The following is a 27,151-nucleotide window of genomic DNA, read 5'->3' on the forward strand; positions in this document are numbered from 1 at the left end:
TCCAATGTTTTCATTTTCTAACCGTGTATCTCTTAGTTTACAGTAAGGATAACCCTGAACGTCGGTTGACGTTATTTATTTACTGACCAAATATTTACAGATATTCTACTCTCTTTCGGACTGTTTTATATTCAAAATACAATGACCACCACCCCCACAAAATTTATTACAGTAAAACACAAACTTGCATATAATTGTTGACTTATTTTTTGCACCATTGAGCATTTTCACAGCTTGTATCGACTTTTACCTCAATTAAATCCATTTTATTTGTACTTCTCGTTGCGCCATGACGTCAGGTGACGTCGATGTGTTTAGTCAATTCTAAAGAGGACTATCTGACTTTAGTTACTAATATCTGTTCGACAAAACAATATATCCCGTCATTATTTGGTACATAGAATACCATGACTATACTTAATTCGAAGTTTCAATATAATTTGGTTTTCAGCCAAATTTATAGAGATAATACTTTCAACATTATATGGTTTATTGTTGACATAACACAAATTTTGACCGTGCGCCGTGACCTCATTTTTGCAGGATTAAATTCTAAATAATTCTTAGAAATGAAGAAATTTATTAACTTTTTTTCTTGCAAATTGTCTGAAACTACTGCTAAATTATGTCTACCAAATTTAGTAATGATATGACGTTAAGTAACATAGCTATGACAAAAGTCTTCGTATTTTTTGATTGACCCTCGTACATGTATACATATTTGCAAAACGCATAGCGCTGCTTACTTGCATTATTTTGTTTTTATTTTAAAAAAAAATGGTGAACTAACGTATGGCACAATTACCGTTCTAATTCTTACATAAGTTTTCATTAATGTTTCTTTGATTTTTCTTAAAACAAATAAAACAAAATGGACTGCCGCTCCGTCAGAGTCAAGTTAAAGGGTTTGATAGTGAGAAAGAGTTAACAAGTGACATCTTAACGCGACGTATCAATTTTTCTGTATAAAACTTGAAACTAAAAGCTAACGTCTATAATTTCCCGAGAAAAGAGAAACATGACTTTTTTAAATCTCCATGTGACATATGCATATGGCACAGTTTCAAGTTGTAATACACACCAAAATCATGCGCATTTCAGTTCCTCAATTCTTATATTAATCAAACCTTCTTTAACAAACGATTTCCAGTTTTAAAACATACATTGTAACATCAAGAATTCAGCAATTTAAGGTACCACCAATTAAATTAATTACCCTTATCTCAGATTCAATATATATGTAATTAAATATATGTAAGAGATTATTCATATGAATTTTTGTTGTTATACGCAGTCCCTTCTGTGCCAACCTTTGGATCAACTTATTTCCGTTAACTGCTACAATTCATCTAATTTTCTGTCCCTTTTCGAAAACGACTAAATTATCTCAACATCTCAGCCATAAGTTTAAGTTGAAATTGAATAACAAAAAACATCTTGATGGGGTTAATGACACAATTTATTCTGACGATGGGTACATTGCTTTGCTCCTAGCCTCAAGGGAGGGGCCATCATTTCTTTTTGCTGTTCCGACCAATGGGTGGGGCTGATGGTGCCATCGGGGGTGGTGGGGGCGCAGGTGGTATGGGGGAGACTCCCACTGGTGGGGGTGGGGCTTCAGGTACTGAAATAAAACGACCATCAGAATGTGGAAAAAACTCGCTCCATGTGGCATGTATAAAACAACCTTTCATGAAATAAAAATGCATGAATCATATTCAAGAAATCAATGTGTGAGAGAGAGAGAGAGAGAGAGAGAGAGAGAGAGAGAGAGAGAGAGAGAGAGAACAGTATACTCAATATTAAGTACACTTGTTTTATAAATTAATCATTGACCTACCCACAAAGTATCGATCTCTTCCTGAAACTTCAACCAGTTCTTCTCTTCAAGAAAAGAAGAAAAAGGTCATGATTCAACAACAACCCAAGATTTATATCATTAAAATTGTTTCAAATAATACATAATAAAAACAGTCCAAGTCTCCTTCCACAGTCTCAGACTTTGATCTATTGATAATTTGATTACTTATAACAAATAATTGACCATTAGGCACTTACTCTGGGACATCCTTCTGAGCATTGTCCATGGGTTTGTCGATCTTTATGTTTCTGTGGTCACTGTAGGAATGAGGAGCAATGAAGGACAACTTTGCCTTGTCTGTCAAGTTAACAAAAATTTAGGGATATATTAAATTGCAGATCAAGCAGTTTAATTCTTTAGCATCTTTTTTAGTACATCTCTTTTTTTCTATCTTTTACCAAAATATAAGAAGTAGAAAATCTTTACAAAGATGAAATTAAAGAATTGTCAGACAGATTACTATAGGTCACTTTGAGGAATGTCACACAATGAATACATTGTACCCACAATGACATCTTTCATACATATATTCAGTTGTGTGAGAGTATGGGTACTGTACATGTACATTGTCATTTTGTCTATGACCCAACACTATATATTTATTACAAACTACCTCATGCTATTACACAAATACCAGTATTAAAACCAATACTTACCATCTTTGGGTGTGCTCTGAACATTTGGGTTTCCAACCATTATTCTAGTCTTAAATCTATTAAGTAACAAAGAAAATAAAAGTAAAGGTAAGCATATATGCATATATGTGTATCATTTTTATGTAACAATTTATACTAAAAAACTATAAAAAAAAAAAAAGCCAATTATGAAATAACAAATATATCAAAAACATTATATTAACAATTTTAAGTAATTTAATTTACCATGGGAATAAGATAAAAGACAAGTGAAAATCTGTAAATGTGACAGCAAACCGGATTTTCTTTTATGTGAACTGTATACATAATCCATGTCAACCCTAAATTGATAAACTCTACTTACCATATCCAGTGATATGGAGTACCCTATATGCAATATTGTGCCTAAAAATGACTAGGTTCAAAAGCTGGTATTTTTTTTCATAAATTATTAGAAATCAAAATCCTACCAATATGCAAACCTCTGATATATGTACAATTGATCTGCGAAAGAACAATTTCCTATCTTAAAAACTGTAGGAGGAATTATCCGTACAATGAGGGTACCAAATATGCAATATTGTGCCCAAAAATGACAAAGTTCAAAAGCTGGTATTCTTTTCATAAATTATCAGAAATCAAAATCCTAGCAATATGCACATTTCTAATATATGTACAATTGATCTGCAAAAGAACAATTTCCTATCTTGAAAACTGTAGGAGGAGTTATCCGTACAATAAGGGTACCCCATATGCAATATTTTGCCCAAAAAATGACTAAGTTCAAAAGCTGGTATTTTTTTCATAGATTATCAGAAATCAAAATCCTAGCAATATGCACAACTCTGATATATGTACAATTGATCTGCAAAAGAACAACTTCCTATCTTGAAAACTGTAGGAGGAGTTATCCGTACAATGAGGGTACCCTTTTAGCAGCCGCCCGCCCGCCATTTTCACCATTTTAATAACCGGATTTTTCCATTGGAAAACCCTGTGAAAAATGAAAGATCTACTCACATCATGGGTGGGTCAGCAGGCTGCATGTAGGAATTATGGACATCTTCCTGTTCCAAATATGGTTCCCCTGAAATTCAGATAAAAATACACAATTAGCGCAATTCTACATGAAATCAACAGCCATTGGTTGCTAAAAAATAACTCAAGTGGAGATATAAATGTACTGACTTTGAGGTGTCCTTGGATGATCATTCACAAACTCCGGCTCAACATCGTCTGTCATCACGATGCCACCCTGATTTCCAAATGTGGATGCCATGTTTGGCAACACCGTCCTTTGAGCAATACTACTCCGTGAATCAGTGCCATGCTGAAATCTAAAAAAACGAAATGAATGCCTGCTTGTCTAAATGCGAAACTTTAAAAACTGAATTTTTTACACATATTCAGTTGTGTGCTTGTAAAACTTGGATATCACAAACATATATAATTATCTCAAAAACCATTGATTTGTCAAAGTGAATTTATATAACAAACTACTGTTTCTTTATGTAATTGAAATTCTACAACATTTCAACGGGGTTATTTTTTAGTCTATTGAAACTGAAGATAGCATTTAAGGTTTGACTTTATCATAATCATGACCCAATTTAGGAACCAACCTATGGCTTGGAGATTGGCCCATACCAATATTATACATGGCAGAGTCATTTCCTCTGGTGGGATACCCTTGGTCAATCACATCATTAGAGAAAATTCTCTCCCCCTCCCTGGAGTGCATGGGAGGGAGACCACTGACAGAAGTCCCCCTTGTTTCATACACGTTGCCCTGAGAGTCTGTTACATATGCAACAGATCTATCTTTCACACTAGCTTCATGTCGACTTCGAAGAGTGTCAAAATATGTTAATGGTCTTGGTATATCTTCTGATCTGAAATGGAATCAATGGACATTATTTGGACTTTTCATTATCATTTGCTATACATTTATAAAATATGCTTAGCAAACGTTTAACATGTACTTGTAAGCACATTAGTAATAAATTCCTTATATTACACGGGTACTTAATTCCGCGATCCCGCTGGTTTGCATCACATCGCGAGAATATATAATCGTGAACGTGGAACTTTTCTCCTTATTTCTTTTAGTTCTCAGCTCTCAAAAAATAATGGCGAGATTTTAAAATCCACTTCTCCCAATTTTACGCGGAAATTAATTTCTCGCGTTTAATAAGGAATCTACATTAATTACCCATCATTTGTGTATCCTTCCATCTGTCTTTCCTGTGAGACACCTAATTTAACATAAAAGAGAGCAACTGCAACATCATTAATATAATTTCAACAGAGTTTTAAAATATCACATATTCAAATTTTGTTCATTTTTGAATATTTCTAAATTAGAGGAAGTGGAATATATTAGGGTTTTTTTTCCAATACACCACCTTCTTTACTGCGTCTTCTTGAAGAGCTTTTCTTTTTCTTGCTAAGGGACCCTCTTGAAGATTTTCTTCAAAATTATAAGTGCAATTACTATAATGATTATAAACTTAATAATAACAGATTTGTGTTTTTCTTATGTCATAGTGTCTCTAATAGGCCTAAAAGAAAAAAAAACTTATTTCTGTTGATGTTTTGCGATAATCAGTTCAAAAACTATTCAAGGGTTTATACCTTAAGCCAATTAAGTCACATTTTAAAAAAAAATTGTACACAGTACATGTATGAGCTGCACATTCTGATTTTTGTATGTAGCAAAATTTTATACTGGACAGAAGGCACATGGACTGGAGGCAGAAGAACAAACAGATATTTCCAGTGCATAAAAGTAAAGAAATGTTACCCCAATATGGCATCTAGAGCACCATCAATATTTTCTTTCAAATCTTCATCTTTCTCTGGGAATTCTATAATCATTAAAATGTATATATGTACCTATCTGGTGAAATTATAGAGACTTTCATTTGAAGTAGGTAGCATGTGGAATTAAAAAAAATATACAGGACCTGACTCATTATTTTCTTTTTTTTTTCTAAAACACATACCTTCCATGTATCCTTGTGGCATCTCATATCCTTGTGGCATCTTATGTCCTTGTGGCATCTCATACTCATTCCCTTGAAAAAATACCTTCAGCAAGAGTAAAATACAAGTATAATTACATATAAAAAGACAATTTTCATACTTTTTTAAAACAAATAATCTATGATGAAAATTTTCTTTCATCTATATACCGCAGATAATTAATAAACACGAGTCAAACCTGTTTGTTATGCATGGTGTTTCTGTCACCCCCGTAAGGTTCCAAGTACGTGTAGTCATCAAGGTCTTCGATAGTGTCATAATAGTTTTCTTCCAAGTGATGAGGCGGAATCTTGTAATGGCTAGCATCTCTGTCACGAGGCGTCGTAACGTTACTAGTATCCTCGTCCCGTGGCGTATTCAAATTACTGGTATCTTCATCGTCGTCTCTTGGCGTATTTACATTGCTGGTATCTTCGTCTCGTGGTGTATTGAAATTACTGGTATCTTCATCGCGCGGTGTGTTCAAATTACTCTCGTCCACATATTCATTCATGTTAGCCACTCCCACATTTTCTTTATTTTGTGCTATATGTAGTTCAGACTTCCTGATTTGTTCTATTGTCTGTAACTTGGACATTACTTTAGCCCTAAAACAAACCATCATTAATTTCAACATTTGTAAACTGAGATAAGTGATATTAATTCCATCAAGAATTTTTTTAAAAATCATACTGAATTACAGGATAATATTAGAGTCTTTTTGCCTTCCACCTTGAAATTGGCAAGGAATAGTTCATATATACATGTAAGGACTATTGAGACTCAACCATTGTGGAAGAAGAACTAAAAACTTCAAAATTTATAATGAGGTACTATCAGCGACAATAAAATGTGAGCCAATCTTAAATCCAATTTAATTTTTCATGTTTATTTGAAAGATTTTTAGTTCTATATTTTATACTTATTCATCCTAATTGGGATTTGATCCATCAACAAGCAACATTGACACAAAAGGATTTTAAATCTTAATCTCTCACAATTCTCTATAAATCAGGGTCAAAGAATAAATAAAATGATCCACTCTTCAAATGTGACTTGATAACAATACATATAAACATGCCTGGCTCAAAAAGCATATTAAATAAATTTCAGCAATTAGTGATAAATCATAAAAAGTCAAACATTCAATAATTACACCTTTGTTTAATACCATGGCAATTATGTCACCTAGAAAAATGTAGTACAATGTCCCAAAATAATCTTTCAACCCTTTGAACACTTACACTTTCTGTTTTCCCACTAAATCAGCTCTGTACCGACAGACCAAGATCAAACAGATGATGAACACCACAGGAAGGATGGCTGCCACAATGCGGACTCCCACCTCCTCCTTCATCGCCATGCTCCACACTGCAACAGAGGACTAATAAAGTCAAGAGATCTAACATCTACTGTGGAATCATTATTGTTCGTGGGGGACCAATGGCTTTCGTGCGTAACCCTTGTCCATGAATTTATACATCCCCACGAACCAAAAGAAAATCATTATTTTAATATATATTGAAATTATCCCTATTACACTATACCAACAAAATTATGTACCCACCAACCAAGAAAATTTTGGCTACCCACAAACATTGACCTCCACGAATAAAAATGATTCCACAGTACTTTGTATGCATACAGATCAACTGTTTGAACTATTGAAATGGATTTCATGGAATGATAGGTGGTTTATATTTTCAAATAATCCACACCAATTCAATTTCTTGCTCATTGGACCCGTGCGCGCTATTTAAATAAAGCTATACAATTAAAATTTTTTTGAATTTCCCAAATTCTGAAAATTTAGTTGTATTTTCTGTTCTATTTCCATTCTATTTTTTGAATTTTAAATCAATTTAATTTCATGAATCAGAAAAAAAAGAAGAAACAATTGTCAGCTAAAATTTATTTACGTACCACCTAAATATTTTGCCTGCAAAAAATACTGACAAACAAGAAAAATATAACTGGTGTGGCCTTATGTCAAAATATCATGCATTACTTAGATAATATTTTTCAGTATTTTCAAATATTTTGAATCATTCATTAGCATTATGGTTTATTTTTGTTAGGGAGGGAGGGGGTTGTAAATTTCAAGGTTTTCTCACTGGTTTGTAGTGACCAAAACTTTTTTTTTATCTAAGAGATACTATCCTTTGTTCTGAACACTTATGCATATACATGTATTAAAATGCCACTGCTTTTCTATGGCCTTTTATAGGAAAGTCCTACCAAAATAAGATATTAAAATGTGTGTGTTTATGGTCTCATTGAATACATTCCATTTGTCACCTCTAGATCAGGCAAAAATCAGACTCAAACCAAATCTAATTTTTAGTATACTATATACAGAGAAACATTTGCCCCTGTTTTATTCTTGCTATTTTTTCCCTCAATGTCAGCGATCAAATTTAACACTTGGCAAATTCCAATGTTTAATAATTTCTCTTTTAAACACAACTGTCTGGGTGAATTCAAAACAGGGCAAGACTGTCTGCAAATGTACAAGGGCAAAAATTACACGAGGCGAAAATAACCCTGCATACAGTCGTTAGCAAAGTTTTACTGAACATTCTCTTATACCTTTGAAAATTAAATAGCCATGTACTGGCCAGTGAATGAGGAAACTTTTGTAAATGCGTCTTTGTTTTATTTTGGAGGGTGATAAAACATGTAAGACGATAGATGAATCAATAGACGTATGACGTATAAATAACCATATAACCATATAAATCTACAGTATATTACCATTCACAGGAACAGGTTCTTCCACAATGAAGGCGTGCTGTACCACAATCACCCCGGAGTGATGAACGGCACACAGGTAGATCCCCTCGTGTCCATCCCCCACCAGTTCTAATCCACTTGTGAATGGCTGACCACGCAACTGAACAGAATTTAACAAACTAAGAATTAAAAGCGACATACACTTTATATCATTTGCTATTCTAAAAAATGTCAGCTTAAACTCAAAAAAATTTACAGATATATTCATACCTGAGATAAACCGTACAGTAATGTATTAGACATTGTCTTTGGTCATAACATAAAAGCCATATTAAATGTAAATGTAACAAAATTAAGAATGCATTAAGTATAACCTTGTCATGTATTCTCTTGGTTTTGTTCTCATGGACAAGTCTGTCGCCCTGAAACCACATAATGTCTACATCTTCCGTTTTCCTTGCGTAATATGCATAGTCACATTTCAACATGACATCACTCCTTTCACTTTCTTTGATGACATCACTAGCTAAAATATACAATAGAATACAGTATATGTAAAACAACTTTTTACACCTTAGCCAGTGTGTATAAAATAACCATAGCATACTGTTGGTAAATATCTTATACGACGTCAAGGTGCATGTGACGTTGTGAGACATTGCTATTATGATGTCATCATAATATGACGTCATGGTAACGTGACAATAATTATGTTTATGTTCAAATTAGTTTAGATAAACCAGTCAAAGCATTCAGATGTGTTTTCATTCTATCTGACTCAAAGACCACTATACAATCGCGACATTTTGGTGCCGTGACCAAACGGAGAGATGACTTCTAAACTTAGAGCAGTTCGTTCAGGACAAAGAAGTGCTGTAACAAGACTTTTGAGAAAATTGGAAGAATCCTTTTTAGAGGAAAACAATTCAGAGGATACAGAAACTATAATAGCGCTACTGGAGGAGAAACAAGACACGTTAGAGAAAATCAACAGCCAGATCCTACAAGAATTATCAAGAGAAGAAGAGATCCAAATGGAAAACAGAGATTCAGTTGAGTACATGTTACATTTAAGACTAAAATTAGCAGAGCTGACAAAGAGCGCTTCATCTACCAAGACTTTAGAGAATGTTCATCAATCTACATCGATCAATTTAAATGTAAATGCACAAGAGTTTGCTCAATCCAATGACACGTCACAAGACAAAATAGGAAAACCCAAGATTCATAACACCGTGGACAAAAAAGAAGATGATGATGATATCTGGGATTTACAGTCACTAAGGAGAGCCATAAAGGTAGAGCCATGCATTCAAGATGCTGGACAAGCTAGCAATCTAAGATCAAGCCAGGAATTCATTCCAGCAGCTACCTTTGGAGTTGGGTCAAGTCATAAAAAGATTAACAAGCCACAAAATATTGTGAAGCTATGTTTATTCTGCAATGGTAAACATTCACCAACAACTTGCCATATTATTCAAGATTGTGAAATGAGAATATCCATCATAAAAGAAAGACAAGTATGCTTCAATTGTTTAGGGAAACACAAAGTAAATAATTGTCAGTCACGTTTCAAATGCAGGATTTGTAAGAAGACTCACCACACCAGCATATGTTACAAGTCGCAATTCCTGAAGCCATCATCTAAGAGCTCAGTCACAAATTTAGAGAGGACAAAGGAGAAAGAGTCACATCAACTAGAGCAGTTAATCCAACTACATTACTCAAAACAGCTGAAAGGAGATCGAAGTAAAGAGGAAGAGAAAGTACCCACATCCAAGGAGACAAACACACTGAATACCAAACTACAGAAGAGAGAAACTGCTCAGTCAAGAACAGAAAAACAGAAAAAATCAGCTTCCAACACAGTCGTTAATAAAAAGAAGGAAGACCAAGCACAAGAAGATCTGGTGGAAAAACTTAAATCAGAGATTTTGCAGTTAAGGAGAGAGAATTTCAAACTAAGAAGAAATTCATCATTCAAGAATCACAAAATCCAGAAAATCCAGAGAGAAAATTCAGTTTTAGAACAGAAGATGAAGATCCTAGAAGATTTGAACAACCAGCTTCAAGCACAAATGCTGAAAATTCAATCCAACGTGGAAACATGCAGTGAGACCTTCACCACATCACAGGAAATGGCAAACAAAGATACAGCAGATTTGAGACACTACCTGGATGAGCTAGAACTTCGAGTGATCAATCTGGAGATGGGAAAGAATATTGCTACTTTAGAGGAGATTATGAAACAAAATTCATCCTTGATGACACAGCTATGGAAATTGGATCCATATACCCATAACAACTTGGAGAAATTCAACTTCTATAGAGCATTTGGAGAAAACATTATTCATCAGAGACATTACCACAATAGAACAGGAGCTACATTCAACGAATTCAAGATTGGAGAATTGGTCCAAGAACATACTGACTTTCCCAAAATATGAAAATCAGAGCCAGAGTTGAGGAGAAGTGAAAGACTTTCTAATTAATATTTCAAAACACAACGCGACCTATTATGAACTTTTAATATTTTTTAAATTGTGATTTTGTACATTTTGCGGCCCAGAGTATGTTGGTAAATATCTTATACGACGTCAAGGTGCATGTGACGTTGTGAGACATTGCTATTATGATGTCATCATAATATGATGTCATGGTAACGTGACAATAATTATGTTTATGTTCAAATTAGTTTAGATAAACCAGTCAAAGCATTCAGATGTGTTTTCATTCTATCTGACTCAAAGACCACTATACAATCGCGACACATACCCTATCTGAAGTAAATTATGATTGACACATATAAAAATAAAAAAATTAAGGTGTTTAAAAAGCTAAGTGAAAAAACGGATACTTTTAAATTGCAGTGTTGGCATCCATATCTTTATTTCTAACCTGTGTAAGTCATCCCCATAGAGTTAAGGAAACCTTTTACATTCATAATGGCTGCTCCCTTCATGTCCACTTGCTGCCCATTTATTTTAAGGCGATAAATGTAGCCCACGAACCCAGCATGTGTTTTCGCTCCTCTGTCCAGTTGATACTTATCCTCGATTTCCCCTCCACCAATGAACAAAGTTCTGCCAGCTGAGTAGTGTGGACCAATGGAGTTCAGTTCTATAGCTGGGCCATTATTCAATCTTATTTTAGCTGTTCTTTTCTTCACTACTAAGGAAATGTAGTACCAAGCTTTTGGCTGAAAACAATGTTATTCCCCCAAAAATTAATAAGACTTGTACAAGTATACATCTACAGTTTGAATATGTAATAGAAGAGAAGGAATGACCATAACCAGGCTCGAACTTGGGACCCTTCAGTTTAAAAACCAATTTACGCTCTACCGACTGAGCTAATTAAGGGCTAAGCCACTATAGCTAGTGTTAGTAGGAGTGTGGCAGTACTGAGTCCATTATATACACACTATTACACATACATTAAAACACATTTCCTCCTCCACTAGTGTTCAAACATTATAAATACCTGAATAATTCCTAAGCCTGTACACACACGTTTCTTGCCGCAATTAAAACAGAAATCTAGGACTGCTTTTTTCATCTTGATAAACAAGTACGAGTTTTCCTCATTCCCGACATTGAACAGCAGAAGACCACTCAGTCTGGAAGCGGAAAAAATGATATCCACGGAAAACCGGGTCGTTCCCACAACAGACAGCTTCATGTAGTTGTTGCCATGGAAAAGTGGATAGGCAACAGTTGGCTCTTGAGAAAGAAACGTAGAAGAAGCAACTCTTAATGAAATCATTTCAATCTAATCTGATTACAGTATCATTTTTTTTTTTTGATTTGTGTGATATATGCATGTAAATATCAGCCCCTTGAATTGATACCTAGCTGAAGATGATGAACTCCGACTTTTTTGTAGGGTGAACCATACTCTGCTTTAGAGGTATCTTTGAAGAGACTGAAGGCTCGGAAGTTCACTCTTAATGAGGCAATCTCTCCAACAAAGCCTGTAAAATATCAGATCCTACATGTAAAGTCTGAATCAATCTATAAAAAGTATGTATTCATAAGCTACAAGCAGCTTTATCAAATCTATAAACATAAGAATTATATTTTTAGAAAAACAATTACCGTGAATACTGTATATCCTGTTATTTTTATGTGTCACAAAATTTGTGATAAGGGAAAATGTTACATTTTTTTTTCTATGCGTCCGAGTCATCTTTAGCAATTTTAAAAAGTTTCTTATAGCAATTACCGGATATTATTTCTGCATATTCGATGTAAAAGTGATTGCGAAAAAAAAAAATCAACACAAATTAAACCGATATACTATAAGTTTTGAAAGTACATGTACACATCTATATATGTATCAGAGAATGTACTTTTCTGCTATAATCAATAGCTAATATATTATGTGGAGATTTTATTTTGCGCTTCGACATACCATTCTCTTTTGTTCTATGTTTGTCCCAGCCCACACTCATCATTGCATCAAAGTTCAACTCTCCATTGAATTTCACCGTCTTATTTCTGTGTTTCCCATCATCAACCCTCATAAATGCATGACTTCTGAAGATACTGACCAAAATAGTGTGCCAAATTTTTTTCTGGAATTTGATTTTATTAAACTCAATGTAGAATTGAAATACATACATTGTTCAGTGCTCAAGTGTTCTTGCCTGAGCTGATAATACATAAACTTAAAATCAACAAAACATATCAGGTAGTACTCAAAGGGTATATTTGTAATTCAAATGGTACATATTGTCAAAATCAGCAAAATGATGTACCGGTAACAGAAATGATGATTCCAATACCTTCAATTTGTTGGGATATTCAATTTCAAGTCCAAATTTTCCATCAGCAGCCTGCAACACGGGCTTTCCCTCTTCCAAGGTCAAAAGAACTTCGTGAGCACATCTGGTGTCATCGCATTTCCTAAAGCGATGTAGGAGCACCCCATCATCATTCAGAGGCTTAAACAGAATATACAGCACCAGAAAAGGTGTGGCTTTCTTGTGACTTTTGTAACTAAGAAAACCTTTGCCTTTAAACCCTATTCCTTTATCATCCAGATCTGAAAAATAAACAAATTTTTTTGGCAATAGCTTGTATAGGATAATAATTAAGAGTTCCGTAAAAAACATCTGTCAGAAAAGGGCTATAATCATAGAAGATGATCATATGACATTAATTTCCAGAGTATGACGTCACATTTGATACATTAAGACCCTGGTCATAAGTCAGCGTGCTAGATGAAATTAAATTAAGAAAGACAACTTTAAATTGAAATAAAGTGTCTAAATTATTTGAATTTCTTTAATATTTGTAAGATAATCCTTTAAATCAATTCTTGAATGTCACCTTACAAATGAAGTGTGAGCCTCATTTTTAACATATTTGTTGTCTTTTTGTTGATAGCATTTGTTGCCTTTTTGTTAAAGCATTATGGACAAAAACTTCTACTTCACTTTGATGAAAGAACATAGAGATTCTTATAAAAATTATACCTAGCAATGTGATTAATTCTGATTGAGGTGTCTCTAATGAAACTGCAAAACAGCTAGTTTTTATTACAAGAAAAAAATAAATATATATATTTTTTTTCCCTGATATGCAACAAATACTTCACTACCTGGACATGGTTTTTTAAAGCAGTGTGCAGTTTCCGTTCCTGATCCAACACAATTCTTCCCGCCATTAGGGAAAGGGTCTGTGCATGTTCTTTCTCGCACATGGACACCTTGCTCACACGTTTGACTACATTTTGTCCAGCTTCCCCAGTTGGCCCATCTGCCATCAACTACAAACATATTAGAGAAGGGAATCAAATCTACACAGAGAACTAGCATTATTTATATTTTTGTATTACTATAGATTTCTTATTTTACATAAGTACTTTAAGAGATTTTAAAATTCTTGAGATGACTTCTTCTCAAGATTTTACACGGATATTAATTCCTGGCGTTTAATTAGGAATCTACAGTATTTGATTTATCATAATGCAAAAATGTCCTTTAAAGGGACTTAGACACGATTTGAGCTCAAAATTCTAAAACTTATAGTTCCATTTTAAATGTTTATAATGATTAATTTGTGTATGTTTAATGATTTGTAAACAATTGTAAGTTAATTGGTGAGTTATAAGCAAGATAAAGAGTTTGAAATTCTTTGTTTTGTAAACAAAGCTCAAGTCTTCTTATTGTTTACATATGTGTTCTTTGGTATGAGTTTTGAATAAAAATTGCTTTTTCTGTCGATATTATTTATCAACACATGCTAAGTTTGCTACGAGCCATTTTTTCAAAGAAATGGTAATTCCATACTTTACATTATTGGTAAACAAATATAAGACTCAAGCTTTGTTTACATAAAAATGAATTATTACTTCTGTACCTCTCTAATAACTTCACTTCGAACATGCAAATTTTGGTCAATTACTCAAAATGCACAAGTAAATCATTTCATACATGAAAATTAAACTAGATGTACTGTGAGCAAGTTAACTGTGACGGTCAGACCGGTTCGAATACCGGCGCCAGATAGCTCAGTTGGTAGAGCACCTGACTAGAGATTCAGGGGGCCCGGATTCGAAACCCGGTCTGGTCCGTCATTATTTCTCCCATCCCGTTACATTTGGTGCCGTGACCAACCCCTGGAACTGACAGGTTAACTCCTGCCAGGGGAAGAGCCTGGGGTGATCTTCGGGGACGAAGATCATTTAAGGGGGGAGGAATGTGACGGTCAGACCGGTTCGAATACCGGCGCCAGATAGCTCAGTTGGTAGAGCACCTGACTAGAGATTCAGGGGGCCCGGGTTCGAAACCCGGTCTGGTCCGTCATTATTTCTCCCATCCCGTTACATAACAATCGATACCCCCCCCCCCCAAAGAAAATATAACATCTAAAGAATTTCTCTGTTAAAAAGTAATGGATGTACCTTTGTACTTATAGTGACCTTGAACAACATCAGGACATATTTATGGGTCACAATCAGCAATCTTTGTGTACAAGTTTTCCATTGCAAGATATGGCCTACACATGTATTATGTATTTATTTAAACAATGACCTTGAACTTGCAAAACTGACACTGGGTCAAGTTCATGACACATCCTTAAGCCATAAGCAATCTTCATGTGAAGAAGGAACTTCCAATGTTTCTCCATAAGAAAGGTATTCAGCAGTCACAAATTATAAACTTTTCTTTCATTGACCTTGAATTTGCCTGAATGACCTTGGGTCAAAATCAAGACATCTTTTGGGGCATCAAGAACTTCCAATGTTTCTCCATATGAAAGATAAGGACGATTGCACAGACATACTGACAGAAGGACAAGGTGATTCCTATATACTCCCCAAACTTTGTTTGCGGGGGCATAAAAATTAAAGTTTTGATCTAAAATCATGTCTAATTCCCAGTTGATCAATTGATGTCCTACATTGTAAATACATACATGAATAGTCATGACTTAAGTCATGGACAATACATACACCTATTGACTTAAGACATCAATCAATGAATCCAAATACAGAACATTTTTTAATCTTGAACAGAAAGGATCTTACTTGGACAGTCCTTTACATTACATCTGCTCCTCATGTGTGTGCCATGAGCAGAACAAACTTTCAACACCCTGACTCCTTTTGGAAGTTTTGGATTGTGTGGCTTTATCAGATTTTGTGTGTGGTGGTGCTGATTCCAGTGATATCTTGATTTCAAGTGGTGGCTTGCCACTGCTCGTTTACCACGCTTCGGCTTTGGCAAAATCTTTCGTAAAATCACTCTTAGTTTATCCTGTTGATTTTTCAACTTGTCTGCTTCATATTTGGTTTTCAAGTATTTTTCATAAGGAATTTCACCACTGTGTTTGTCCTGTTTAGCATTGTTATCAACATTCTTTTGCTTTGCCTTATCTTTACTGACACTGGGACCACTAGAGGTAGGACTAGTTTGCTTTCTATGCTGCTCCTTACTGATTTTCTTTTGGACTGGTGCTGATTTTGGAGCAGCCATTTTTGGTTGATAAGAATGACCACCAATGGCCCCTTTTGACTTTTTCCTGGGTAGAACAATACATTTTCTGGTACGGAATCTGGTTCCTTTTCGGCCACATGGTTGAGAACAGTGGCTCCAATTTTCCCACTCTCCAAACTGCAGATAGGCATCTTTTAATAAAATATTAAGCATATTTGAATAAAGTTACTGTCATATGATTCATTCCAAAAAACTGCTAACAAAGGTTTTCAAATGCATGTATAAGTAAAACAGGTTTAAGCAGGAATCCATACTTTTGCATATTTGATTCATCAATAACATTTAATTGTTACCAAAGGTTTTAACAAATTATGCATGTCCCAGGAGTTAAACATGCATGCTTTTGACATTGTTAAGTACCAAAATATGACTTACTTTTGCATGGTTTCATGTTGCATTTTCTTTCCTCTGAGGGAAACTCTGGGCAGGTCCCTCCTCCACGTGGGTAGGGGTTGTCACATTTCCGATATCTAGTCTCCACTCCCTGTCCGCAAGTGACTGAGCAGACGGACCAACTCAGCCAGGTACTCCAACCTCCCTGAACTGGGAAAAGACAGAAGAATAATCAGAAGGTTGAAGTTTATCATCCCTCTTCACACACTAATTTGTTCAAAAATTTTCAACCAATATCTACTTTTTATTATAAAGAGTATTATGGCCATAGAAGTTGTGGCCATTTTACGACTATACATATCTCCTCAAAAAAAGAGGTCTATATTAAGATATCAGAAAACATTCAAATTTTAAAGAGTAAATAATGCAATTTTTCTGAACTAGAGATTAGTTTATAGCTAAACAAATCCTTTTTTTAAATATAAGGGGGGATCTGAGGGTTGACTTGTTGACAAAGAGCCTCCTTAAAGCCAGCAAAATATTCAATATGCTCTACTCCTTCACTACCTGGGCATTTTGCAGTGTTGCACAACTGTCTCTGGAATATTTCTCCCGAGCATTTTCCCTCTGTCTTACAAGCTCTCTCCCTCCATCTGAATCCTCCCTCGCAAGACTTTGAACACCTAGTCCAATTGCTCCAGTTCGTGTAATTCTTCTCCACAGCTTTGATCAGCGGGTTACTGAACTTGTCGCCTTTAGCAGGAGTATCCTGAAAGAAATTATGGCATGGTCCTGTTCTTTCTATTCAATATCCAATGAAAAGATTTTTCAAATTTTGCAACTCAAGTTTGTTATTTTTGCATTCCATATAATATTCTATCATATTTATGAGATAAATCACATACCCCAGCTGTTGGTGCTAATTTTATTTGCAGCGCTGGTTTCTTGAATTTCTTTACTTCCATATCCCCTATTATGCATCAAAATATTATAACATTTATAAAACTGTCAGACTTTTTAACTAAACTGTTAAATGGAGAGATTCCGAGAGAAGCTAGAGTATGCAGACATTCAGGATAAAGAGAAAAGATAAAACTACAAATTCATTGTTGTGCTATTCATGTGCTACTAAAAATGGCCATTCAGCCACCATTTTCAGTTATTTCAATTTAACAAAAAGTCAAAGTTGTAACTTGTAAGAGCCACCTATTTACAAATCTTACAAGTTTCATCACACGGGCCTCGACAAATACTGGTTTCCACTTCGTTACCGATGCAGGACGCACTTCCTGTAGGGTATGGAAAATTACACAGGCGGAACTGCAACTTCCTGCCAATGCCACAGCGAGCAGAACAAAAATCTATAACCTGCCAGGAGGCCCAGCCTCCTTTTGCTAAAAAAAAAAAAATAAATAAAAAATCAAAACCCCTTTTTTTTTACTATAAAACACAGCTGTATTACCTGCATTTTAAATAAACAAGAAAACATGCAGCTTTTTATAGAGTAGAATTTACATTAAATATGCTAAGTACCATGCATACACCAGATTAAATTCAAGCATTGAGATTATTTAGCAAATTCCATCTGAAAAAGTTGCATGCGGCATTGGTGAGTTAATATACATTTACTTTGTAGGTCTTTCAAAAGTTTGGTAATTAATTTAAAATGTTTTGAGCCAGCATTTCCAATGTACTGCCCACAAATAAACAAAAACACAGAAGTCAAATTTATCAAATTAATTTTGACTTTATGTTTTTAATATCATTATAAAATTTTCCATTTAATTGTCTCAATTTACATGCATTAATGGACTGAATTCATGACACATTGAATTTCAACAAAAACTGAAAAGAACATTGTATAGACTTGGTCATGAAAGTAACAGCCTGAGGTTTTTCTATCATCTCATCCTAATTATCTAAGAAGCGTATGAATTTTTTACTTTTGATTTACCTGGACAATCTCCATTAAAACATGGTCTGAAGATGTGTAATGCATTGGTGTTGTTCCCAAGGAGCTGTTTCTGGCATTTATTTCGTACTAAGCATATCCGTCTTTTGGACTGAACTCCGTATTTCCCACAGGAAGCAGAACATGGCGAGAAATCAGACCAGTCCGAGAAATAATGTCCAAAAACCATATCTATTTCATCAAAGCATCTAGTGATTTATCATCACAAAATACATATGAATTAAATTTCCATACTATCAACTCTGTCAGCTTTAAATTATGAATGAAAATACAACTGCAGGACAATGCAAATTCAATTTGAAAATAAACAAAAAATATCTATTTACAATATTTCTTTTAAGAAATGTATTTAGATTTTAATCTAAAAGGTTGCATTAAGGGATAGAATGTTAATACCTGCTTTGTTGCACCTCCTTCCAAAACAATGATGATTTTGATAGGATTGTCCGATACACTGGTATCCCCCATTCCTAGGGTAGGGTTTCTGGCAGAACCTTTCTCGCTGTCGATAACCTGATCCACACACTGGCTGGCAAGCAGTCCACGAGCTCCATCTTGTCCACCCCCCATCCACAGGGCAATCTCGATTATTGAATATACACTGCAAACTGGCCCAATATTTTTCCTTTAATATGAATAAAATTGTTGATTAAAACTACTAACAAGCATAATTTTAGTAATGTTAATCTCAAAAGAAGTCAATCAGTTAAAAAAAAATGTCAATAGATAGCTTATATTTTCAAATTGTGTTTTACATAATCTTTTGTATTGAAAAAAAGGGAATCTTTTTCTCTTTTTTTTGGCTCCTGTTAGAATCCCTGTATACTTACATCCAATATGACACATGATACACAGAGTGACATACCATCTCCTTGCCATTGAGATAATGAGACACATCATCATATGTACAATGTCCAGATTCACATTCTTGTTTCAATTTTGGGAAGCCCTCATTCATATAACTGAAATATGTCTCTGCCTCCTTTCTGCCTTTTGCTTATTAAAAAAAAATTAAAAGGATTTAATTAAAACAGATAAGGACCTAATTATCTCATGCACATTTTTTTTTCATGATATATTTCCATTGTTCTTTTAATTACTTTTTCAAAAGACATACTATTACATGTATATTTATTTGATGTAATTTTTCTCGATCATTCTTAATTGTTTTATAACTCTGATAAATAACAGTATTGGAAGCATTTACTGAAACACAGCCTTTCCCTTTTACCAACTTGAAGCCTTTTTTCTCAAAATAACAAATAAAATATCAGTTTTTAGATCTGCTTCAAGATTTGCTTTTGTCTAAAACTAATTTAAATTTAACTCATATATTCATTAACATACAATACATATTTCTATCATGTTAACTTGTTAAGAATATTTTCACTTCATTTGTGATTCTGGTGCATACCTTAATCACCTGTCAGTACTTTTCAGTTCTTTGATTACCTGTCTTTTTACAATGTTTGATGCATCCCTTATAGTCAAGAGCTGGGCCTGGGCATAGCAAGCCATATCTTATGGGTATTGGGTTGTTGCACAGTCTGTTCCTCCACTGCTTTCCTTGTAATCCACACTTGACAGGACATTTGGACCAGGCAGACCATGCACTCCATCCACCATCCACTGGCAGGCATCAAAGATAAAAGTAAATACTAGCTTGCCAAAGTCATTATTAAATGTTATGAAAGAGTGCACCTAGCTACGACAATACATACTTTATATAGCTGACCTGACTCATTGTGTTTGATACTGTAAATGGCATGAAGTATTATAAGCATGTCATAAAAATATGACATATAATGGGGGAATAGCAAGCACATATAATTAATGAATCCAAATTAAGAATGCACTTAATTATGAGAACATAATGAAATCATACTACTCAGTAGTAACTTGCAGATATTTATGTTCATTTTATTACATACTTGATAATAAATATAGGGTTTTTTTGCATATGTGATACAGATGACATCACAAAACTTGTATTGGCCTCCAGGGCTGAAACAGGTAATCAGCCCTAAGGGCTGATACGGATCCGTATCACACCCCTTGCGGAACTTCTCTGCCTTTTTCGCTTCGGCATTTGTATACGTTACAGACGAAAAATAAAACATTTGTTACAGTCGACATTTTTAAATGCAGTTGAAAACTTCAAATGCTAGCAAATGTTTTAAAGCAGTAAACTTTTAAAACCTGAGTAAATTTCGGTTCTGTAGCTACATGTTTGTTAAAACAATTAGATCTCATATTATGTACATGTACAGACTTTTCTCAAATAATATGTAAAATCAATCTAATCAAGTTTTTTCAAAATTTTATTACTAAGTATGTAATAAATATAATAATAGATACCCTTTAATTTCCATATCAATACTTGTATCAGCCCTCAACCAATATCATCCCTTGGGCATTCGGCCCTCGGGCTGATATTGGAGTCTTGGGCTGATACAAGCTGTGATATTGAAAAGGGTATATATTATTCTCTATATATCTAGTTTATATTAGCTCTAATATATAGCTACTATACTCTCTCCCGAGATATATTCAATACACATTTTGCTTAATTACTCAATATCAATATACCTCAAAGTTAAAATGGATGTTCATTCAAAAGTATAAAAAAAATTACAAGATCTTTTTTAAAACTCCATCTCTATCTTATCAGGTTTCAATACACAGCATAAAAGAGTTATAGCACCTTTTCCCATAATTTCGCCTGTGTCCATGTTTGAATAGAGAGTAACAATTACTAAAATTTAACAATAGATACAGTACCTGTGACAGGCTGTCGCAATATAATTTTCAAAACATACAATAACATGCATTTGAAAAATCATCTTGTTGAGATTTTTAATGGGAAATGTTTACATCTTTCTCCATTAGGAAATACTTGAGACACCTAGCTCACATAACTTTTCAACACTATTATCCTTGTAATTTTCATGTCTGTTGCAATGCAAAATTCCTGTAGACTTTTTACTTTTGATAATGTATTGAAACCTGAAGCGAAAGAGGGGGTGTACATTTTAAACCGAATATCTGGACTTTTCTCATTCTAGTGGATGATGGTAGTTTGGCCAACAAGGCATTTATGATTATCAGAATTAATAAAAATTAAAAAGCAGTAGAAGCAGAAACTTGAGATGGAGTGATATTATATAAATAGTGCCTGTTTGGGAGGGTAACAGTTGAAATAGACACCCCGAGAAAACCATTGTCAACCGACGCGAAGCGGTGGTTGACAATGGTTATCGAGGGGTGTCAAATTCAACTGTTATCCTCCCAAACAGGCACTATTTATTTTGTTATACTGAATGTCTTAATTTTAAAGAAAACATCACTGCTTTTAGATAGGAGTAACGTGAATTCTAAGGCGAACCGTACGGCTATGCGCATGATTTTCACGCATGTAACAATTCTTAATGTTACCCGTTGCTAAGTGCGTTGCTAATGCTGAGGGTAATAGAACAGATTATGAACTGAGTCTACACCAATCAGATTTCAGTATTTAACATGAAGTATAACAAATACATGTAACATGCATGCAATCATAAAATTCTTAGCATTTAATTTTGACCAAGGGTATGATTTTCTCATATGGGCTATATAATCTTATTAAGAACAACCATCAATTCATTTTCACATTTATTTTAATAATTATGTTGTAACCCACTAACCCTTAATCTTTTCCAGTTAAAGGCAACTTACCTGGACATAGTTTGACTTGCTCGAATTTGAAGCAGTAATATATTTGATAAAATCTCAGCTGTAAAGAAATTCATAATTTGGTATCAGATTGTAAATGCAAAAACAAGAGGCCCATGGGCCACATCGCTCACCTGAGGAACAATAGGTATGATAAAATCAGCTTAATGGAGTCATAATACAAACTATCTGGACAATGTACAATAATACATGTAGATCCTGTATAAATAAAATCCATTTTCCCCCTGGATATTCTTATGTTTATAATCATTAGTCCCTTTTCTAACAGGATGATTTTATAGTCATATCATATGTTGAATATTGCAGTTCACAAAAAGATCCTTAACAATAGTTTATATACGGGATATAAACCTACAGCAAACTTTGAACCTTCTTGTGAGGCCAAAGAATTGTCCTGGGGCGAAAGTCTTAACAATTATAAAGAATCATCTGGCTGATTAGTTTCTGAGAAGAAGATTTTTAAAGATTTACCCTATATATTCCTTTGTTAAACTTTGACCCCCCATAGTGGCCCAAACCTACCCCCCAGGGGTCATGATTTTCACAACTTGGAATCTACACTACCTGAGGATGCTTCCACACAAGTTTCAGCTTTCCTGGCTGATTAGTTTCTGAGAAGAAGATTTTTAAAGATTGACTCTAGATATTCCTATGTTAAACTTCAACCCCCAATTGTGGCCCCACCCTACCCCCGGGGGTCATGATTTTCAAAACTTTGAATCTACACTACCTGAGGATGCTTCCACACAAGTGTCAGCTTTGCTGGCTGATTAGTTTCTGAGAAGAAGATTTTTAAAGATTTACCCTATATACAGTGGGGCCTCAGATATCCGGACGCCAGATAACCGGACGCTTCAGTTTACGGACGATTTTATTTGAGAACAGATTTTTTGTACGTTATTTTGTCTCATTTATCCGGAATTCCGCGTTCCGGATCCGGACGGTTTGTTTTTACCACAAAACACTGATTTTCAACTAATCTTGCTTCATTTTACCGGACGGTAAAATTTGATGATACCGCAGTCAGTACAAAAGATTACCCCTGTCAATCAAGTTTCACACCTTTTTACGTGCTAGTGCCTCATGAGGAGCTTGTATATACACTGACCTCCCAAATCACCTTTAAAATTAACGACAGTGTTGGCCAGACAGGATTAGTCACACCTCACAGCACGTGGCTTGGATATCTTAACCTGTGCACCTGTCAAGTACCATCGCTTTTTTAAACATCCCTCTATTTCAAATAAAAAATATGCTTATTAATCAAGAAAACTGGAACTTTTTACAAAGCTTTGTGTTTTATCTACCTATTCAAACGTTCTTTTTAAAACAAATTGTCCTATGAATGCTTTGTTAGATTAAGTCAAAACCGGAAGTACAGGAAGAAAACAAAATGAAAGCATATGAACTCATCAAAAGTGCATTATTATGTGTTGCTATTTGGTATGAAAGACAAAAAACCAGTATCAACACTGGGAGTCATTGTATACAACTACATTATCATAGACACATTTCAGATATCCGGACGCTTCACCTATCTGGACGATTGGACTTGTGGACGAAAGTGTCCGGATAACTGAGGCTCCACTGTATTCCTATGAAAAACTTCGACCCCCCGCCCCCCCCATTGTGGCCCCACCCTACCCGCGGGGGTCATGATTTTCACAACCTTGAATCTACACTACCTGAGGATGCTTCCACACAAGTTTCAGCTTTCCTGGTCTTATGGTTCATGAGAAGAAGATTTTTAAAGATTTACTCTATATATTCCTATGTAAAATTTCGACCCCCCAATTGTGGCCCCACCCTACCTCTGGATGTCATGATTTTCACAACTTGGAATCTACACTACCTGAGGATGCTTCCACACAAGTTTCAGCTTTCCTGGCTGATTAGTTTCTGAGAAGAAGATTTTTAAAGATTTACTCTATATATTCCTATGTAAAACTTCGACCCCCCCATTTTGGCCCCAACCTACCTCTGGATGTCATGATTTTCACAACTTTGAATTTACACTACCTGAGGATGCTTCCCCACAAGTTTCAGCTTTCCTGGCATTATGATTTTTGAGAAGAAAATTTTTGAAAATTTCTCGAAATTTTTCATCAATTTCTAATTATCTCCCCTTGAAAATGCGTGTGACCCTTAATTTTCACAACTTTGAATCCCCTTTGCCTAAGGATGATTTGTGCCAAGTTTGGTTGAAATTGGCCCAGTAGTTCTTGAGAAGATGTTGAAAATGTGAAAAGTTTACGGGCGGACGGACAGACGGACGGACGAACGACAGACAAAATGTGATCAGAATAGCTCACTTGAGCTTTCAGCTCAGGTGAGCTAAAAAGGAATACTGTAAACCAATTTTTTATTTGTGATGGCTAAGTTTCTCGATTTAACAGAGATAAACAGGTTAGCAACAATTTTTTCCTGATCAACCTTTTATAATTTAATTCTGTTTGTAATATGCAACATTTGATTGGAGAGAAAAATTCAGTTCAATTTGCATAACCTGGTTTGCACTTCACAATGCACCACCTTCAAAAACATACAAATCCGCTTGATGTTATGTTTGAATTTTGAACAGATTAATATCATATTTCAAAGTAAAACACATTCAATTTGTACAGAAAATTACAGAAAGTTAAATTTAAAAAAATGAACTCAATACCTACCCAATTTCTACTCATATAACCTGGTTGGAGCAATTTTTCGCCTTTTTATAATCTGCTTTGCGGGTTATAAAGCGTAAACTGCCCCAACCCAGGTTATACGAGCATAACTTGGGTACATTGTAGATATTGAGTTAATTTCTCAAATATTCATGCTCAAGTTATTTTTACACCCTTAGAGCAGACTAGCTGGTTCGCTGCAAGAGTTATCATTTGCAACAACGAGGCTCCAGCGAACCTTGTGAATATATATTGCACTCAAATAAAAATTGATGTACAGAATTCCATAAAATAAATACAGCTATAATAAAGTTTTTGCTTCCACCACTTTTTGCTTGATATTTCAATAATAGTAAATACCTTTGTGCTCAAACTACGATCATCCACTAATATGAAAAATGTCCAGATTATCTGTTTTGAAACGCCCCCTCTACTGCTTCAGGTTTCAATACACATCCCAAAATTGAAAGTCTACCGAGATCTTGCATTGCATCAGCCATTAATAAGCCCGGATAATAACGTTAAAAAATTGCGCGAGATATCCCGAGCACTTCCGAATGGAGAAAAGATATAAACATTTCCCATTATAAATCTCCGTAAGAAAATTGTTTTCGTTCCTGTGAAATTTTATGAGTGAAAAGAGATAATTGTTCAATGAAGATATCGTGGATATATTTCCTTTCATAGATTTTAATTGTATTTCTTTCACAGGTATGTGTATTTTTATTAAAAATCATCAAAAATTGATGGAAGCAATAACTTGGGATAGACTATAGTTTGCATATATTTCTCTTTAATATAAGGTAAATTATAATCTATAGAAAATAAACGGGTTCCTACAGATTTATGAAATTCGAGATAAAAATTCAATCCAGGATATTTCATAACAATACTTTGATTAAAATCAGACCTCAACTGCTCAACATGTATGTATAAAAGTTTAACGCATAGTCGCATACCCTTTCCAGTTGAGATACACCAGCTTTGAAAAAGTTCTTTGCTATCTTGTATGATAGAATCGCCGTTCTAGGACAGACATTCTTGGTTGGAGTCGCACATTGAGCAAGGAATCGATTTCGAAGTTTAGGAGAGGCTATCACATCCTGGGATTTGAGGAAAAGTTTTTCTAGATATTCTTTATCCTGTTTCGATAGCGCAGCTCCTAATAATGAATTCAAAACAGTAAAAGATCGTTCAATCAAGTTTTTTTTTCAAATTCGATGATGTGCAAATTGTCTCTTACCGTAAGAACCCTCTGTCACCAACCACAGAAACAAACAGGCCCAGTATGCCTGAAAATAGCAACGTGGAAAAGTGTTGACGAAGAACTGCTATTATCCGGAAATTTTCAAGAAAACGTCATTTTATGCAAACATTTCTTGTAGGGACATGGGGTAAATTAAATAATCTCATGCATTTTAGAGTTCTATAAAAGTAACCCCCGACAAGTGGGATCATCCTAACTGGGTGGAATAAAAAAAAAATCAAGTTGCACTGCATCAGTAGAATGTATGCATTACCTTACAAAACACAAACATCACAAGCGCGTTTTTTTCACATATTTGCTTCAACAGGAAATAGTAAATCTACCATTGCAGAAAAATCGCACGTCATCCAACTCAACATTATGACGTCATCAATAGGTGCGCTGATCTTTTTTAGCCTTCCGTACATCCACCCACATTAGGCCCTATATGTAAAGCATACATTTTAGTAGGTTTAAATTTTTATATAATGAAATCCGACAACTACAACAATAATTGTTATGTCTGCCAACGCATCCATTAATTCGGTCGTGCTTATATTGACAATGTGCATGCACTGCAGTACGTAACGTTACTAAAACTGAAGGTGGTTGAAAGTAGGCCTTACGTGTAAGGTCTACATTTGATGGGTTTTGTAAAAATCTTTACACATCTTGAAAGTATATACAGCAAAATTGAAGGTAAAGGAATGCAACGTACCCCCCCCCCCCCCCCCCCCGTTTTAGGGTTTTCATGATTTCGGGATTCGAAAAATTCCCTTGTTTTTTTCTTTCTATCTTTCTTTCTTCTTCTTTTTTCAAATTAAGATTTTTTGGATGAGACTGCCCCCCCCCCCCCCTCGTCACTTTCAAATTCCTGTTGTTGTTTCACCAACATACCAGCATACATTTTGTAAATTTTTATTTAATATAAAAGCTACATGATG

At 34.7% G+C, this 27,151-nt stretch overlaps 1 protein-coding gene across 2 annotated transcripts; it reads right to left on the bottom strand.

The window, feature by feature from the left end:
• Positions 1–1,423: 1,423 nt before the first annotated feature.
• Positions 1,424–26,588, bottom strand: LOC128166214 (uncharacterized). Of its 2 annotated transcripts, XM_052831225.1 has the most exons (34): positions 26,482–26,588; positions 26,205–26,253; positions 25,921–26,123; positions 22,278–22,335; positions 20,016–20,192; positions 19,429–19,559; positions 18,960–19,188; positions 18,546–18,734; positions 17,815–17,985; positions 17,497–17,561; positions 17,159–17,360; positions 16,634–16,801; positions 15,790–16,389; positions 13,858–14,025; positions 13,040–13,299; positions 12,667–12,829; positions 12,104–12,226; positions 11,737–11,975; positions 11,152–11,452; positions 8,628–8,779; positions 8,275–8,413; positions 6,765–6,891; positions 5,720–6,128; positions 5,502–5,586; positions 5,300–5,363; positions 4,902–4,966; positions 4,709–4,751; positions 4,119–4,388; positions 3,685–3,833; positions 3,517–3,583; positions 2,518–2,573; positions 2,059–2,158; positions 1,841–1,884; positions 1,424–1,624 (listed from the first exon to the last, which is right to left on the bottom strand). In XM_052831225.1, exons 1-34 carry the CDS (start codon positions 26,497–26,499, stop codon positions 1,512–1,514), a joined length of 5,397 nt encoding a protein of 1,798 aa, XP_052687185.1. In that variant the 5' UTR covers positions 26,500–26,588; the 3' UTR covers positions 1,424–1,511. The 2 variants fall into 2 exon arrangements, with proteins under 2 accessions (XP_052687185.1, XP_052687183.1); XM_052831223.1 differs by lacking the exons at positions 1,424–1,624; positions 20,016–20,192; positions 22,278–22,335; ... (1 more) ...; positions 26,205–26,253; positions 26,482–26,588 and having other exon boundaries at positions 1,803–1,884; positions 19,394–19,512.
• Positions 26,589–27,151: the final 563 nt, after the last annotated feature.

Source organism: Crassostrea angulata, chromosome 10 (assembly GCF_025612915.1).
Source record: "Crassostrea angulata isolate pt1a10 chromosome 10, ASM2561291v2, whole genome shotgun sequence".
Classification (NCBI taxonomy): Eukaryota; Metazoa; Mollusca; class Bivalvia; order Ostreida; family Ostreidae; genus Magallana; species Magallana angulata.